This window comes from Capsicum annuum, chromosome 4 (assembly GCF_002878395.1).
Source record: "Capsicum annuum cultivar UCD-10X-F1 chromosome 4, UCD10Xv1.1, whole genome shotgun sequence".
Taxonomy (NCBI): Eukaryota; Viridiplantae; Streptophyta; class Magnoliopsida; order Solanales; family Solanaceae; genus Capsicum; species Capsicum annuum.
Genome location: NC_061114.1, coordinates 228412733 through 228432830, shown reverse-complemented (window position 1 = coordinate 228432830; position 20098 = coordinate 228412733). Strand labels below are relative to the sequence as shown.

Sequence of the window (20098 nt, the reverse complement as noted above, 5' to 3'; positions counted from 1 at the left end):
TATGCCTTCTTCACTGGATGATGCAAAGGGATTAGGAAACTTCATGATCAAAGATCAAGTCACTTGGACACGATCGCCAAAAGAACATATCTCATCAATGTTCTCTTTGATTGTGTGGAGCAGTCCACAGATCAGAGAGAAATTTGATATAGCATATCTGAGAGATTTCATCTTCAGTACTAAAAAATCTTCAAGAGAGAGAAGATAGAAAATTTTGCTTTTACTTATTCTGAGAAATAAATATTTCAAAATGAAGGAAGCATATGACGCCCTCAAAATGTTCTGTATATTTGTTGCAATGATAGAAATCCTGAGCTGTACACATACCAAAACTAAAGAAAAGTCAGAAGTGATTGTTCATCAAAGGGAAACCATGAACAGAAGGAAAAAAGGGCTACTTTTTCCCTATATAATACAAATTCAAATCTGACTACCAATTCTAAACCTAATCTTGTCATCTCTGAAGGAATTCATGTCTGTCAGCAGGAGTAGAAGTATAACATTCACAGGGCAGACACGTTAATCTTTTCACCCTACTTTGCCACCTTGAGAATGTTTTTCTTGCACGCACACTGCAACAGAAATGTCAGAAGTCTCAAATTTGCAGGGCAATTAATCAGTGTCTCTGACAATAAACAGTCCATGATACGCTCAACAAAAGAGTCGTCTTTCTTGACTGCAGCTCTGTAGACAACTACCTTAGCAGGCATAATTTTTTAATGAAGCCTGCATTTCTCACTCGCCAATGATTGTTGTACCCAGTCATGAAAAAATTGATCAGACTAACCACCCTGTTGCAAAGCATCAATAAGGGTGTGACTACTCATCCTTTGTCCATTATGATTTTGCACCCGGCTTCATCTGCAAATGCCTTTCAATCAACTTGTCCACGAAATCTCTAATCTGCAGATTTACCAATACAACAAATCAAAGGCAGAGAACCAATGAAAAGTGAAAAAATACCACTCATATTGAGCAAATGTTATAAAAGAAGTATTTTTATTTGCAATATATCTCCAAAGACATTCACATAATTTTTACTCTTATTTATTTTTATCATAATATATCTCCAAAGAGATTCACATAATTTTTACTTTTATTTATTTTTATCATAATAATCCAACCTATCCAAAGGTCTGCACGACGGAAGACGTAAAAGGTTTTCATGTGCCATAAAAATGTTTACTGTGGTGAAGGGCAGAATTGGAATAAAAGCAACCATTTTGACGATTACATACTATTGAGAACTCCAAGAAAAGGAAAGAGTGAAAAAACACAAGATTAAGGATCACGTTTTTCTGCCAACACTAAATCTTTTCACTTGCACAAAGCTTGAAGAGATGGAGTAGAATATTTTCACTCTCAACATTCAGCAATGTTTGCAGCTGAGTACAAATGCATGAAGACAAGAAGTTTTGCATTTGTCACCCTTGTGAAGAGGCGATGCTTGATCTTCTCCGTATTGTCCCATTTTTATAGGATGTCACTAGAAGACCATACATGAAGGCAAGACGAGTAAATATTAGTTCCTATGATTATGTTGCATGTTTTATTTCCTTTTTCTACTGTAGGGACTAGTCATATTTTTGCAAGGTTTATCAAGATATTGAAAAGTTAAAAGGGTTTGCAAGTTGCCCTACGACCCAGTTTAACTGAAGAAAGAAACAAACACTATCTCTGGAAACTTAACTCACTATAAACGTTTTAAGATCTTGCCATCCATTGCTCGGTAGTCATTAAAAAGGGAGGAAATTACAAATCACCATAACTGTTACATGCTTTCCTGTCCACAGTCTAGAATTTGAAACATACGCTTCTCCTCCTCTCTTACTCTAAAACCAAACAAGAGAAAACAGTTCCCTTTCAGTAACTCCTCCACTCACCCATTCCCATTCCATTTCCCTATTCTTTCTTTTTTCTTTTTTTTATAATCATGCTGTTTTGGAGGGATGGCCTTGGCTCAGCGGTAAGCTTGCTTACCGTGGTGTGGCAGGGTCGGGGGTTCGAAACGCCCCTCCAGCTTGGTGAGGGCGCGTAGGTCAGGCCCGGAGTGGTCCCCCCCTCCCCGACACCTACGGAGTAGGTATGAACCGGGTCGTCCCTATAATCATGCTGTTTTCCATTCTCTTCCTCTGCCTAATTTACCCCCAAAACAAAAAATCTCCACTTTCTGCTATAAGATATATGTAAAGGCACTTTATCTGAAAACAGCTAATGGTAGGAACGTTTATCCTTTATTCAACAATTTCATATTTAATCAATCAATTATGCCTCAATCCCACTTAATCTCATGATTCCAATAGTAGACAATTTTCGTTGTAAGGAAAATTAGAGACTAAACCTAAAATCAAAGGTTCTCTATATATCTCACTCATCCCTATGGACAAAAGCAGGTAAACACCCATACCTAATGTAAGTGTGATCCTCAAATAAGATAATCCCACTGCTCCAGTGTATCTACCACACTGTTTTCTAATTAGCTCTTTCAAAAAAAATGACACATTTCCGTAATGAGAAGCTTTATAGCCGCACACATGTTATAGTAGCATGTTTAAGACTAGAAGATTCAAAATCTAATAGTCATACAGATGTAATAAAGATCACAAGTTCCAAAAGTTTCTTTTTTTCTTAAACTCCTTGCCGAGTAAAACTGTATCGCATAGATTGAAATGGAGGGAGTAATTTTCTTTGGGAAAACGAATGTCTAAATAAGATATTAAAGATCAAGCAAAAATAATGTGTCAATTGCATAAGAATTTTTAGGGGGGAGATAAAAAAATGTTCAAACAGCAGATGTCTTCTTTCCTTTTGTGGGTTTAAAATGCTTGTCAAATTTCCAAGCACTAGACCAAGAGTAGCTCCTCTATATGACAGGAACCTATATTGTCAAGGATAGATCTCACCTAAAGTTCCAATCAATAGTTTAACTTCTAAACCCTCTCTATACCAAAAAAAAAAAGGAAAATCCTTTTCTGAGAAAGCAAAAAGGGGCAGGTGTTCCATACTCTTTAACTCTTAGCATCGATGAACTGCTTATGAATTTAAAGGAACTGACAGGAGAGGTCTTTGGCCATACTACAACAACAACAACAACAAACCCAGTGTATTCCCACCTAGTGGGGTCTGGGGGGGTAAGATGTACGCAGTCCATACCTCTACCTCTGATGAAGTAGAAAGGCTGTTTCCGATAGACCCCCGGCTCAAGGCACGAGATACCACACAAACACATAGTGCAGCACAGAAGCAGATTACATAACATAAATACGGCACCCATAAGTAATATAAAGCAGAGGAAAGCAGGGGAAAGCACACAGATTCGTAATACAACATGGAACACGGAACACGGAATCATGACAAGAATAAAACCCCCACCAAGTAATTCCCTACACTAGCGACCCGAACTGGCCCTAATCCTCTGCCGTAATTCGCGTCCTCCAGACATTCCTATCTAGGGTCATGTCCTCGGTGAGCTGTAACTGTTCCATGTCCCGCCTAACCACCTCACCCCAGTACTTCTTCGGCCTACCCCTACCCCGCCTAAAACCATCCAACGCTAGCCTCTCACACCTACGGACCGGGGCATCCATGCCCCTCCTCTTCACGTGTCCGAACCATCTCAATCGTGCTTTGGCCATACTAAATTTTGAAATAGTTGAATTTTATACACTAAGAGAAGGGTCAGTCTTCCACACTCTTTACTCCTATCTATGCATTTGGTTATGCTTATTTGCATTTCATGAAACCCACAACTTTTTTTAGCTTGGCGTGCTTCTTAAATGCATATATTGCAGACAAAATTTTTAGTTTTAAGAAACTTTAAGAGCAGCACAACAATAAGCAGTTAGAACCTATTAAACAATGCAAAAAAGGTCACATCAACTGAGCGTAGTTTGTACCTTGTTTTTACGTTTGAAATCGAGAAATTCGTACACAAGCATTGACTTTTCAGCATCCGTAGCATGTTCCATCACCTGAAGTTTGGAACAAGATCAGTTCACAAAGGACAGATATAAAAAGATTAAAGAACCTTAATTATGGGGAAAATTTTTAAAGAACCCAACAGGCTAGATAAGTTAAGGCGAGATTGGGTAAAAATCAGACCTTTGTAGCAGTTTTCTTCATTATGGATTTATACCCCTCCTTGTCCAGTTTCCTTGCTTTATAAAGTGGCATCAGCAAAGATGCAACATAATCTACAACAGCCTGCTTAATTCTTTCTGCTCCTCTCGGTTGATTATCTAACATCTCTTTATTTACAGTAATTTGTGAGGCAGAGCTCTCACACACTAATGCATCATGCTTTCTCATAAGCATTTGGGAACACATGTTTGAATCCTCTTCATCAGTGACATGCATAACTGGATCATAGAAATCTGAATTAGCAGCAGCTGCCTGACATTGCCACATTTCAATGGCATTGTAATCCTTTATCCCTACACTACTTGAGCTATCAACCCACGCTTTGGTGAATATACTACTATCTACAGGTGCACTTTCTCCAGAGTGCTCCTTAAAGTTAAACTGACAAGCATTGTCATTTGAGAGGCTACGCTGTGAGCGATTATCAGCGGACATTCTTGAACTGTCAAGGTTCACACCAGCAGCAGAAAAATCAACAGACCAATCCCTCACTCGGCAGTTGCGAGAATCAATTTCAGATAAGCAATCTTGCCTTCCTACCACACCACCAGGCCAATTCCTTCGGATGTCAGACTCATCCATATTTGCATATTGTTCCCGTCTAGCAAATTTGTGAAATGAGGGTATCTTAGGAAGCTGCAGTGGCATGTTACACTTGGCACCAGATGAAGCATAAGCCTGCAATGAAGGGTAATCAATGTACAACTTCTTAAGAGTCAACCAAGATTTATTTGAGAAAATAGAACATAAGACGATAAAACATTTGCAATATACAGCAGCCCAAAAGCAATATAATAGAGAATCCAACTTTGTGTTTTCACCCTTTCTAATAACTTACTCAAAGGAATAAATAAAAAAGGTAAAAAAATGTAGCATATTCCCTTCCCATATTGGACTATGAATCAACACGATTAATAAATCTAGGGGATGATACACTGTTATATTGCTTTTGGACTGCTCTATATTACAAATGCTTTTATCTATCGTACTTCTTTTAGCCAAAAGCAACATAACAGAGAATCCAGCTTTGTGTGTTTACACTTATTTTACTTACATACTCGAGGAATAACCAAAAAAAACACTAAAAATCTACCACATGCCCATAATGAACAAAAATGAATACATTTAATAAATCTAGGGGACAACACATTATAAGAAACTAACCTCAGCAGCTGCTAGAGCAGCAACACGAGCTGCTTCTGCAGCGGCAAACGCGACCTTCTCTTCCTCAGACATGGGAAAATTTTGCCTTCCTACTGAAGCTTGGGAGGTTGATGGTTCAACATCTGGAATAGTTTCTAGAGTAGCTGGCTTGACATTCAGCCTCTGATTTCCAGACGATGAAGAAACTTTAGAACCCCGTTTACTGTCTACTGCCGAAGGAGGATTGCGAATCGGTGGTTTTCCAGGTGCTGCCATGTGTTTGCTCTTTGAAGTATCAGTGGCAGTGGATTGTCTTAGTAATTTCAGACCACCATTGGCAGCCTTCTCCTTTCGAAAAAGTTCTATCCACACATTGACAAGCTGACTTGCTACAGCACGTATGTCACGGCTGGTATGCACACAGACTTTTTCTTTAACAGTTTTCCCGATGCCTGAATAAAATATGACAAGAACAGAATCAATAAAGAAATGCAAGGAAGAAGCAAATGCACTAATGATATAACAATTTAAGGATCATTAGCCAGTAATGGATATAGAAAGCAAATATTTTGAGTTTAAAGCATAGAATCTGAAACACATGAAATGGTAACGGAGAATATTCATAACCCTAATGGGGATGTGCAAGTAATAATTGAAAGGAACAACGTGGGAATAAAACTGAACAGTTCCAAGAATGGCAGAAGGTAGAAATCAGCTTATAGCAACAAGGGAATAAAACTGAACAGTTCCAAGAATGGCAAAAGTAGAAATCAGCTTATAGCAACAGCAAGGGAATAAAGCTGAATAGTTCCAAGAATGGCAGCAGGCCACCTCTTCCACCCAACCAACCAAAAAAAAAAAAAGTCAAAAAAAGGCTCACAATAGAAGATCCAAAGGAAAGCAGAAGGGGAGTGGGGTTTTAGTTCCTTTTCTCAAAGGAGAATGTACCTGACAGTCGGACTGCAACCAAATCGGTTGAAACAAGTACTAGTACACGAACGCAATGACGCAAGAGTTGGGTCCCATCCTTGCCCATGGAGTCCTGTGACCAACAAACATGAGTCGGACAACAAGCAATTTAAGTTAGACAGATATGGCATGAAACGAAAATATGTGCGGAATCATACCAGCATCCACAAATTAAGTGTGCTAAGCCCTTCTTTAGTTCCAGCAAAGGATCTCAAAACTTCTACCGGAAGTTTCAACAATTCTTTTGCGAGATGCAATCTTCCTGCTGTTGTATTGGCATTACAGAACATGTCCTTTAGCAGATTCTCCCGGGTCACGATCTTCACCCCATCCAAAGAGTTCTTACACAAAACACTTGAGAGCTCTACTGCTTCAAGTCTCTTCATAATGTCCCTTATTTCACTCCTTTCAACATCTGAATGCCTCTTTGCATCCTCCATTGCCTCTGCTTCAGCAGTGTAATCAGTGCCTGTAGTCAATATATCAATTATGCGGACAGCTTCCCGTAACCCACTCATCATTGCACCACCAACCGTGTCAGGATGCTCCTTGCAGGTAGCCTCACCCGCAAAAAATAAACAGTTCTCCACAGGCCTGCCCAATATGTCATAATCTTCTCCTGATGACCCAACAGCCACATAAGAGTAAGCCCCGTAGCTATAAGGATCTTTTCCCCAGTTGGTGACCACCGAAGCAACTAGATCAGGTACCTTGTTCTCACCATAAAGCTTGCGCAGGACCAGCAATGAATGCTTTACATGGTCGGAGGAGCTCATTTCCTGGCCATCTATAGCAGCTTTTCCAACAACTAACGCTATAAGAACAGGTGCCCCAACAGTTTTCTTGACATTCCAGAACATAAAGCATCTGCCCCTCTCGTCTGTTTCTTCTGCAGTCGCACCAAAGTAGTCAATAGAATCATCCCAAAATACTTCAGGAAACTCCAAGACGACTTTATTAAGAACACCAAAACCAAGCCGTTGGATAGATAAATCTTTCCAGTGGGGTAAAGGTGGTGAAAATTTAATGGCTTCCGCCTTGAGACACCCTAATGGAACTGTAATAAGGACTGCATCTCCAGAAAACTCTCGTCCATTTGATGTCGAAACTTTTACCTTGTTAAACAAGTCATTTTTTGTTGGAACGTCTTCTTTGCAATATGAAATATCAGTAACAATGTGGTTCAAGTGAATGCAAAGTTCCTCACCCAGTGATTCAACAACGGAGCTGTAGCCACCTTTAATCATACAATGAGCTCCACCAAAACCTCCATATGCATCATCCTGATTCCAATATGGAAGAGAGACTTCTTTAAGCAATGCAGCACAACCATACTCCAGGTTGGCGAAATGCCAATCCATTACCCTCCTCTCAGGGGGGCTCAAGATCTCTACCTTAGAATTATGATGATGAGGAACTCCACCATCAGAAAGTGTCATGGATTCCATTGCTGTCACTGATAATTTTTGTGGTTCATTACCTATATGATTTCTCACAAAACGGGACTTGCGGCGTTTCTTAAGGGCATATTCTAAACCATCCTCCAGGGACATCCTCATCGCATGCTCCCCTTTTTGAGCAACCAACAGTACCATGTCATCCAATAAGCTATTGAATTCTGCTTCCAATGCTTCATCCAGATCTGCTGGTACTTTCTGGCCAGTAGCTACATCATACAGGGGACAATCACTGTTCAATACAGTCAATTCAAGACCCAACTGTGCACAAATCAATGAAGAAGGATCTGGTCTTCTTTCAGTCGCCACATCTGCCTCAATACCAGTAATAATGCTTGCACCAAGATCCACTGGAACAGAGAGAGATGAGCGATCTGTAAAAACACGACCACCTATTCTACTTCTGGCTTCAAGGACGGTAACATGGAAACCTTGGCGCTTCAGGTGCCGAGCCGCAGTTAGTCCAGCAGGACCAGCACCAACAACAATTATTTCTTTTTTCCCTTTTGAATCACAGCATGTGTTCAGCCTTTGACTCCCTAATAAATCAGGTGGGAACCCACAGGAATCTTCTGAAATCACGAGATATTTATTGGCTGTTCTACTGTCAATCTCAGTATTGTTGGGAGGCAAAAGATCTGGATCTACAATTTTCTGTAATTCACTATCCTTCACTTCACTTGAAGGCACTTGAGCAACTAAACCTAAATCAAATGGTTGACGCGGTGACTGGATATCAAGATAACCATTTACACGGCAATCATCAACAGGACATTCTCGGGGCTCTGCTAGAGTAGATAACTCTAAGGCCCGCCTATCAATGATCTGACAATCAGTTCCACATTTTTCTGCCTTTTTCCCTTCATCAGATAAGACATCATTCTTCTCCGGCATGATAATCTCAGAACTCTTTGACCTCCCAAGAATAAAAGAAACTCCATCATCTGTATCAGCAACAGGAGCTCCAGATTTTTCTACAATTTTTTCATCCTTCAAAATTTTCAAGTTGTGTTTGGAACCATTTTCAGCTTTATTCTTCTCTGAAGCAGCTCCAAAATTTATGTAGCCCTGTTTAAAAGTGGGTAAACTGTGAAAAACAATGATAAGCAACAACGACAAGTTCTTTAAATGAGGAGTTCAAAACTAGAAACCAAAGAAAAGTTCATGAACTTGAGTGGCTTAACATAGAAGATCATACTCCCTCCGTCCCAAATTATGTGTCATCATTTCCTTTTTAGTTCGTCCCCGAATAAGTGTCGCCTTTCCTTATTAGGCAACTTTTTAAAGACACAATTACCCTTTTATCCTTATTGGTCCCACTTAATTAAAAAAAAGATATTGGCACATTTTTTGATAAAAGATAATTTGGTAAACTTTACCAAGTCTTCCCTTTTTTCTTAAACTCCGTGCCCGGTCAAATGGCGACAAATAAAATGGGACGGAGGGAGTATTAAAAAGGACCAGATCTCCTTTTTAAAGCTTGAATAAGAAAGTTCTAATGTGAAATTGGAGGATTGCGAAAAACTTACATATTGATCAAGAAATGAATAGATTTGCCTAATTAAAGAAGCCCGAGGTGACTCATCCACTACAGGGCTTTCAGACACTCCACATTCTGAAAGAGGCAAGACGCGACTGATGTCTTTATTCCAAAGGCTCAAAATCCAATTTCTGCATCGCAACAAAGATTCACCAAAAGAGAAGTAGAGTCAGTTATGAAAATATGAATAACCAAGACAACTACACTGCAACATAAAGGAAAGTCAACATGTAGATACACAATGATCCCCAACTGTGAGCAAGTTAACAATGGAAAGTGCAAAAACCAAACTCCTTAAGTAACGAAACTTAGATTTCCACTGCCCATTAACAAATAATTTAGAGAGAGGAAGCTTTCAAGAATAGTTATTAGAGAGAGCCTTTTCTATAGTGAAGAAGTCCCCTATGGAATTCTGGTCTGATTGGTGCAGTGGTTCGAAACTCCAGGGTGTATGCGTCTGCCCCTATACTGTCATGATAAGAGAGAACACCTGTTTTAAAAAAAGAGTATCTGCAATAATATTCTGCAATAATATTCTAACTGTCTATGCATGCACATACATAAGCCTACCTTCCTACAACAACAACAACATACCCAGTGTATTCCCACAAAGTGGGGTCTGGGGAGGATAAAGTGTACACAGTTCATACCACTACCTCAAATGAAGTAGAGAGGTTGTTTCAGGACATATAACATTATAACCCTACCTTCCTAAGAATGGCTTTTGTATAAATTACATGAGAAGAGGCAAGGTGGGCGAGTATAAGTTCCAGTACATGCTGCAAGATAGGGTAAGGTGAGAATTGAGAACCGTAAAGACCCACCCACCTGCATTACAAAGAAATTTAAATTCTCTCTTTTTAGTTTAGAAATTTAGCCTCATATTATGAAAATTCTAAATGGATCACCACCTCTCATGCTCCTAATTTAAATATTTGCAGCGATCATGAACAATATGTTTGTTAAAAAAAAAGAAAAAAAAAAAAAAGAAGAAGAAAGGCGGAGATTGGGGCGGAAGAAAAATTGGAGTGTCAGGTTATATCTCTTGCTTGCTGAGATACAACCAAAAGATAGAGGGGTTGGATTTCCCTACACATCAGCTTTTCCAATCTGTCTAGAACTGAAATGAAATGAGAAAGGATATTATCTTTTACTTCCCTTCCAAATTGCAACCATACACAGCTCAAAATAAAATAAGCAGTACTCACCAGAGAAGAAAGGAAGTTAGTTAGCTTCTCTGTCTCTTATTCCTCCCTTCCTATTCTGGGAACCAAACATAGTCTAATGATATTCTCGTCAGATGCATCATAGAACAATTGATACTTAGAATCTCTCAGTAGATTTGAAATTAATAACCTGTTCAAAAAGGAAACTACTTGCTCCCGTCTCTTGCACAGTACCAGGATATGAATAAAAGACACTTAAAAGGAGGGTAGAAACCTCCCTATCCAACCAAGTGCTTTTACACATATTAACAAAGAAGATAATTTTTGATTTACCTTACCAAAAAAGTACAGAAAATACTTTTCCATCTTTCATAAACTAGAAAATATATTTGGCTTCATCAAAATTATGTAAAACTAAGTTGCTCGGACTCGGACGTCCGATACAAGTGCGGATCTAGAGGTTGGATCCTTCATGAATTTGATTTTAAGATTCAGGGATACAAATCCAGGTATGGATACGGGTGTAGAGATTCAGCTAAAATCAATTCAAATATCTAAAAATAGAGTTATAAAACCAAAACTATGAGATATTATGTGGGAAACTTGTGGAGACAATATTGATCAAGAGGACTTTCCAGGAAGGAGATCAAAGGAACGGAGTGATGTAAAAATTTCTATATACAATGTATTCCATTTTCTTTAATATCACGTTACCTTTTGTTTTGATTCAACAAATCATTGAATCTTCCCGAAATTTCTTCGTCGATTTTGGTCAAAGTACCCAGAATTGGTTGTCAGATAAGGTACAAATCCCACACCCAAACTCACACACGTCGTGTCAACACGGGTGAGGCACCAAAATTGAAGTGCCCAAGCAAATTAGATCTAAAATACCAAACAAAGAAAAGTTAACAAAATATTGGATAAAGATACTGTTCTTTGGTTCATCAGTGGTTATTACAGTAGGTAGACCATAACTCCATATGCAGAGGTGACAAAATTAGATGCAGCCCATCTAAGTTTGGGCTGATTATTGATCCGCCCATTTATTAGCTCAACCCATCAAGGTTTCATGAGAAATCTTATCAAAATATTTCAGAGACAATTTTTTTATTTGATATATTATATGTAGTCATAATGACAAAAAATAATAATTTCATAAGGTACTAAAAAGTGTAAAAGAAACACCCAAGGGTGTGACCTAGTGGTTCAACGAAGTTGGGCTGAGCACCATGAGGTTTCAGGTTCAATTCCCAAAAGAGAAAAACTAGGTGATTTCTTCCCATCCATTCCAACCTTGGTGGCTAGAACCCGGTACCTGTTACTTGTGGGAGGTGGAAGGTATTCCGTGGAATAAGTCGAGATGCGCGCAAGCTGGCCCGGACACCACGGTTATCCCAAAAACAATGTAAAAGAACAAAAAAGCAATTAAAACATAGTAAGAGTTGGCGGGTTTGAGTTATGGCCCATATTTCAGCCCATTCCGGCCACACTCGCTCATTTATTAACTCAACCATCTTGACCTGCCCAAATTCAACCCAACACACCCACTTGCCACCTATAAGTCCACAAGGGATGACACCAATGTGACCACACCAGAAACAAACATGACTATATGAGTTGTTACAATTACATTGACCACGCCAGAAACAAACATGACTATATGAGTTGTTACAATTACATAGCCAACTAGTCAGATGTGTTGCACGCTCAAAAAAAACCTACCACATCATTGAGAGAGAGAGAGAGAGAGAGAGAGAGAGAGAGAGAGAGAGAGAGAGGGAGGGAGATGGAAAACCAAAGTTCTATTCTATGAGAACAAGGGAAGGAAAGATGCTAGACCTAAGGGCTTTAGACCGGTAGTAACTATATAACTTGTGATGTGTGGGTTAGGCACATGCCGTAGGGTTCCTGCAGCAGACGAAAGACAGAATCATTGATATTTGAATGGAGAATGGTAGCTGCCCATTATCACCAAGTTTTGAACCGTTAGCCAGAAGACCTCAGGGATCTCTTGGAAACCATAAAATGGGAGACGAAAGATACTCAGCTTTAAGGGCATATTTTATCAGTTTATCTAAACTAAGCCATCAAGTCATAAAACTAGCATCTTTGTCAGATTTAGAAGCCTTCCCTTAGTCATTGATTTTCACTAAAAAGACACTTCCGTCTTCTCTAATGATGCATTCAATTCAGCACCATGGCTATCAAAACAAGCACAAACATAGGATGTAACAAATGATATTCAACGTCAGGAAACAAGCAACATCACCTATCTAAAAGAGAGGAAAATTCTTTTGCAACATTATCCCAGAATTTACTGAAACTAACAAGAAACACAGCCATGTTCGCCAGCAGGTTAAACAGAGATAGCCCATCTGAATTATGTTGTACATAGTTACAAATTAAAATATTAACTAAAACCTTCTCTCCTTTCACCATAAGAACTATCTTCAAACTTTATTGTATGGTCTTTTGCCTTAAGAAGGAGGTCCCTAGTTTTAACTATAGAAAATTTTCTTTAATCATTCAACTCTTGGAAGAATTCTATCTAATGGTTTTTCAAGGAAAGCAGGAGCGTATTTATTTCTCTGTTCAAATACCCATAGACTAGTTCAAGTTCTGCGGTAATGAACTGAAACGGAGATTAGAATGACTCCAAGGAAACAAAAATTAAAGGAAGGATTATAAACATAATTTAGTTATCTCATGGAAAATCTCCTGTAGGGCACTTAATAGTAAGGTATTAGAAGACCCTATATGGTATTCAGAGTGCAAAATCAGTCATTACCTGCATTCCAGATATTCCAGGAGTCCAGCTCTGCGCTTCAGTACCTCCTTAAACTTGATTCTTTCTACTGGGCCAACTTCACGAGCTTTAAGTCCGACAGACACTGCTGCTACCCCACCATTTTCAGTATCCATGACTATCAACGACGACTCAAGTTTCTCTCTTGTTTTGAAGGAATGTAGACCGTCTCCATCCTGATGACTTAGAAGAAAATCTTGCCCATGCACCAGAATTTCCCAATCCACATCCCCCTCATAGGCCATGTCCCCGTGCCTACGTTTTTTCGTCTTACGTGGAGCGCGTTGACCTGAAAAGAGTATCTGCTCTTTTCCTTCAGATGACAGCTTAGACTCGAACTCTTCAGCAACACTTTCATCACATTTTGGTGTAATTGATGGAGAAGATGTGGCATCAGCTTCATCATCTCCGGAAACAAAGTCACGGCTTTGATGATGTGCACCTTCACAATTATCATCGGCCAGTTGACTCTGATGGAAAACAGAACTGCATTTGCGCAATAAGGTAGCAGAATTATCAATAGTCATTTGTTTAGAAGAACCATATGAGTCATCACCATTCTCCATGATTTGGTCCTCGTGCTTCATCTGGCTGGCATTAACTTGCTGATTCTTTCCTACAGACACTGAAGACAACCCACCCTCAAACAATTGCCTATCCTCCTTTGGCAAATAAACTGGAGCGCAAGCTTGCTCATAAACAGAATCACCAGAAATTCGCTTCTCATCATCAACGTCAAGTGAACACTTTTCTGCTGCAACAAAATCAGGCCTTAAACGAACTTGAGCTGTATCATCATGCTTGTTCAATAACTGAATGCTTCTACAAGAACCTGAATCATCTGCTCGGTTTGAAGAACATATTTGATCATGTACATGAGTTTCTCGGCAGCTTAAAATTGCATTTGAGTTCACATCTATATCAGCATTGAACTTGGTTTCTAACACGGGATGCTCAAACTTCTCGATATTCACATGAGTAACGGTATCTGCAGACGAAATATCATGACCTGTTACAATTGGATGATCAGTAAAACCATCCTTGGAAGAAAACTGTCCATGATAAATAGAACGGTTCTTCAAGACACCCTCATCATGAATATCCTCACAATTCCCACCCACAATATTATTTGTTGTGGCAGTTTCCTCCTCACCAAGTTTAATGTGACATTTGACCCCACCATCTAAGACACCTGTGACCTTGTTATGACATGCCCGTACATTTGATTGAGATCCTTCTATGGCAGATGCATCATCAATGTCAATGCATGATTTCAACAACTCATCATTGTTAAATGCAGATGAAGAAAGCTCTGGCCTTGAATCAGACTGAGATGGAATGTATTGCACAAATTCTTGCTTTACAGACAATAAATCACCTGATTTTGACTTCATATCTACTGAACCTCTATCAAGTGCCACATGCACATTCTCATTGGATTCAGGAATTTCTTCAACCAAGTTCTGGCACATACTTGCGGATATGGACGGGCTAGAGTGCAAAATTTCACTTCCCTTCCCTCTTTTCAACTGCAAAGAACTGTTGGATTTCTTAGTCAAACCAGAACGCCCTTTCTTCAGAAAAGCTGATAGTGAATCTTCAAGAATACCATCCATGCTATTGGGAGAGCTTTTTCCACTCTCTTTATCGTATTGTAAGCACACATCCCCAGATATCTGCGATTTCTTCAGCTCCAAAGCAACCTTTGCTCTCTTACTTTTTCTCTTATTCCCTTTCTCAAAACCTTTATCCATTATCCTTTCAGATAGACATTCAACATCAATCTTTCCCGCTACCTTCGCAGACCCATCTGGAGATTTCACCGTTAACTTACAGGACTTGCTACTCAAACTTTTCCCAATACTTGACACAGATCCATTACCCTTCTTAGGAACCTTCAGTTTTTTCCTAAAACTAGCTAAAGTATCATCCATCCCACCCAAATCTTCATCCTTAACCACTGCTTTATCAACCACCTCCTTACTACTACCTAAATCCACCTTCACTTTCTTCGATTTCTTTTTGCTTTTTAACTTCAATAAAGACCCAATTGGCTCATCATCCCCTGAATCAAACTTCATCTCAACGCACTTCTTAGATACTTTCTCCTCCCCCATATCTACCAAACCCATATCAAAATACTCACACTTCCCTCCACATGTATAACCATCAAATGTCGTAGCAGGAGCAGGGTCGGTCAAATCGTCCGCGGGTACATAAACTTCCCAGGATACTGAATCAGCAAAACAAATCCAAATTTCATAAACCCTAAGGTCATCAATATACTTACACTATATAACCCTAACGAAAATCTTCACATTCGACATACAACCCTTCCAATACACTAAATCAGCAAAACAAATCCAAATTTCATATAAAAAAACACAAATTTCTTCCTTAAACCAAATGTTAACAATTCCGCAACACTAATTTCACTTTTAAGTAACTAAAAAACATCCAATTTAACTCAGAACAGCTGAAAAATGCTCAAAATTGAGAAACACAAAAGCTCAACAAAATTACGAAAAAACCTAGGGTTTTTTTGAAAGGGGGAAAAGTGAAGGATCGGAACCTGAACGTTGAAGCTGAACACGTTAGCGTTAATGGAGAACAAAGGAGGATGCGCACGTTAGCGACTCGCCGGAAAAAGGAAGAGAAGAACTGCGCCTACTGTCAAGGAAACGTTGATACGACATGGAGATTTATTTTTTGGGGGGTATTTTATTTTTATATGTAAGTTTTTGTATTTTATTGGAGTGGGAAAGTATGGTTTAAGGAGGAAAATTGATTGATTGGAGTTATTAGAGGAAATTAGATTCTATTAATCATGTGTAAAGTAAAGTTTATTGAAATATTTGTTATTCGATGAGCATAATGTAATGTGGTATTTTATTATATGGTTAAGAATTATTGAGTGCTTTTAATATGTAAGAGTTATATATGCGGATATTTCGATTATATAATAATAAGATTAGTTATAAGTTTATCATCTTTTTGTGTCACAATAAATTTTAAAGTTTGTGTATCTTAATATTTTTAATATGAATTTAAGTTTTAAATCTTAAGTATCTTGAATAACAATAGAGATATATCGTCATAGATACATAATCAAAAATCATTAAAATACAAGCAAAGACACATCATCAACCACATCCCTATTACACCAGCAACCACCATCATCGCAATCGCAACACCCCCACGCCGCGACCTCTCCTGTTACGTCGTACAATGAACTACCAGCAACTACTATCATCATCGCAACACTCCACATCATTAGATCTATCCACCACCAAACCTTACTCTCTGTTCTAACCACTTCAGTTGAGCTATGAAACGAAAATCATTGCAGCAACAACTCATCCACATTCCATCTCAAACTCCAATAAGAAATGCACCACAAAATCGCCATCTTCGATGAACAACAAAACAAACAACAATCTACCATCAGTCCGCTACTTCGTGATCACGAACACAAACAACAAATCTTATCCCCTGTTTCAACTAGACATACACGCGAATTTTAGATGGTGTGGCTAATCCGAAGATAAACGCATATTGTTTATCCTAGATGATTTTTTGTAATTATTTTAAAGTGTAGTGTTCATATATAAGAGAGAGTTTAAATTTTGTGAATCGTCAGTGCATTTATTTTTTTACACCATTGAGCCATATTAACCCTGCTGTATTAGTGTGTCATTTTTTACATCATCAGATCATATTAGCCTTGCTATAACATGTCACCAACTGAGTTTAAGTTTGGTGCACCAGTGAAGTATTTTTTTTTACATCATCATGTGACTTTATTTGTTATAGCAGGTTATTCATTTTTATATTTTCACTCGAGAAAAACAGATAATAATTACCTAATGGTGTAAAAAAAAAATACACCAACAATGCACCAAACTTAAATTTAATTTTTAATTAATTTTCTATTTCAGAAATTATATATTTTTTTCTACTCCTCTCCCTCTCCTCTCCAAAGTTCCCATCTTCCTCAATCTCTTAATTACTTGTCCCATAATTCATTCACTATTTCATCACAACAACAACAACAAACCCAGTGTATTTCCACACAGTGAGATCTGGGGAGGGTAAAATATACGCAGTCCATACCACTACATTCAGAAGAGTCATTCGCTATTTCATTATCTTTCTTAATTAATATCTAAAAATCTCAAATGGTGAATAGATAAACGGTGATTTAATTTATCAATAAAGTTAAAGTAAATTAGCTCGACATCTCCTATTTCAATATTAACTTCTTGTTCTATTTTTTTTTGTGTGTGTTTTTCCTCTCTATTGATTCTTCAATTATTTTTAGTCGAATAGTATTTTCAAGTTGTTTATGAATTTTCTCAGAATTGATTATTGAATTTAATTTGTATTAGTGGTTATATTATTATCATTTTTCTGGCATAATTTCATAAGAAGAAGCATCGAAAATTTAGAAATCGTTTATGGTACTAAAGAATTATACACTTTTGATAAGTATGATATTGAGAAAAATTAATTAAAATTTTTTGTTTTAGAAAGAACGATAAAGTTGGTTAATAAGATAAATATGAATTAATTTTGATTAGAGCTTAAAAAGTATTTTATATTTTGCCATAATTATAATCATATTTAAAAAGGAATATTATTAGTTACTTAATAAAGCTAGCATGTTTATCTCTAACATTATCTAATAATGCAAAAAAAAATTATATAAAATTTAAACTCATGTGTATATGGTACTTATGTTTGTGGTTGTCTTTAATTACCCTAGTATAATAACTATAACCTTCAAATTCACATCATTTTTATCCATAACATATATGTGTACATACGTAGTACGTTGATAAAATTTTCATTAATTGATGATATTGAATCTCATAATTTTTTAAAAATAGATAATCAAAAAGTAAGTAGACTAAAGAAAGAAGAACCTAATTTTTGCTAAAATTTTTTTTTCTTGAATCATCATTTGTTTGCTGTTATAATGGTTGAGAACTGAAATAATCTACAACAAATTGTGCTTGTTTGAAAATCTTTCCAAGTTTTTAGATTTTCATTGGCTTGTTCATACTATTTTAAACACATATACCAGCAATTATATATTAAAAATAAGGATATTTTCAGATTCAAAAATTCATTGTACAACTCATAGCATTTTGTTGTTGCCTATTACTTACTCCTCGTAATTAACCAAACAAAATAAAAAAATACAATCAAATTATAAATCCTTCAAAACATTATCAATATCGAAAATGAATTTGCTAACAAAGACTATAGAAGTTAATAACTACATGCTACATCCTACCTTGCTACTGAAACAACGTCACAACAAAGATTAGAACTACATGTTATATTCTATCTAGTTCTTAAGCCAACGGCATGACGGATTAGAACTATATGCATACTATATTGGCAAAATGAGTCAGTGTGCTCCTGTACTAGATCGATTTTGAAAGTTAGACAATTCTACTTATATGTTTGTCATTTGAACCCCTACAACCACTAAAAAGCTATTATTTAAATCTTTTGATGGTTGACTTTGCCTATGTGGCATTAAATGACTGACTAGGACAAGGAAAGTGTAGTCACTCGTCTGGGGTGTGAGTGGAGGCAATTTTTAACCAATTTTATATTAAAATAATTAAGAAAATCATCCAACTACAACTTTTTAAATTTAAATATATTTTTAAAAGTTAAAAAATAATAAATTTTCAAAAAATAAAATAAAAAGGACCCCTCCCCCAACCCCTCCCCGTCCAGCACCCCTCACCCCACCCCACCACCGTCCACCAGCCCCCCACCCCCACCAGCTGCCATAGCCATTGTAAATTTACAATTGCAAAGTGCAACTTCTCAAGCCTAAAGTACAACAACAATTCACAACATAAAAACAAACAAATCAACACAATTGAATAGAACTTTGAGCAATTTTTTTCCAAACAAATCAACACAATCAATACAACCAACAAGAATCAGAAGATAAAGGCGAAGAATCAACAAGAAACAAACAAACAAAGGACATGGTTTTCTTTCTTCTTTGATTCTCACTTCTCAATTTTTTCCAAACAAACAACAAGAATCAAATAACAAGAATCTTTCTTCTTCGATTCTCACTTCTCAATTTTTTCAAACAAACAACAAGGATCTAATCACCAGCTGTTACAAATTGAGTAATCCTGAGATTATCATCATCTTCAACAACAATCAAAGCTCAAATACAGACAAGCAGGTGAACGAAAAGCTTCAAGAACCGACGAAAATTGTGCAATAAAAGAAAAAAATAGTGCTTTTCAGGAATGATCTTCTTGCTGCTACCTCTCATCTCTACAATGACAATCATAATTGAAGAACCGGAGTCACCAACACCAAAGAAACAATAAAACCCCCTTAAACCCACTTCAAGAACTCCTCAATTAACCACCCTACCCCCCACAAAATCTACCAAAACAACAAATGCAACAACTCTCTTTCCCATGGCTGATTTCTCAATTAATTCTTTTTTTAAAGTAGATCGAAAGAAAGAAGCAAAACATGAAGCTTTTGTCAATGGTGAACATCTCTTTCTTTAAGTTTTTGCCAAGGCGCCGCCACCATCGGAGTTGTTGAAAATTTAAATTGGGTTGGGGATTTTGTTTATAATCCTACCAGCAATGCATTAGCACAAAAAGCCCTAACTGATTTGCATCATAGTCCGTCAAATTTGCAAATTAGGGTTCCTCATGAGCAACTTTTCTTCAACAGCTGAAAGCCACCACTAGCAATAATGGCAACAATCCCGAAGGTGTATCATTGGGGGGACTTTGTTTGTAAAGAAAGAATGGGAGGAATTGAGAGTGATAGAGGGAATCGAGGGAGAGATGGAGAGGCGAGAGAGGAGATG

The 20098-nt window shown here is 37.6% G+C and overlaps 1 protein-coding gene across 1 annotated transcript; it reads right to left on the bottom strand.

Moving 5' to 3' along the window:
• Positions 1-264: 264 nt before the first annotated feature.
• LOC107866910 (lysine-specific histone demethylase 1 homolog 3) lies at positions 265-16083 on the bottom strand. The gene is made up of 9 exons (XM_016712953.2): positions 15797-16083; positions 13207-15457; positions 9239-9380; positions 6411-8777; positions 6232-6325; positions 5305-5735; positions 4102-4818; positions 3897-3971; positions 265-903 (listed from the first exon to the last, which is right to left on the bottom strand). The coding sequence occupies exons 2-9, from the start codon at positions 15354-15356 to the stop codon at positions 838-840; spliced, it is 6042 nt and encodes a 2013-aa protein (XP_016568439.1). The 5' UTR covers positions 15357-15457; positions 15797-16083; the 3' UTR covers positions 265-837.
• Positions 16084-20098: the final 4015 nt, after the last annotated feature.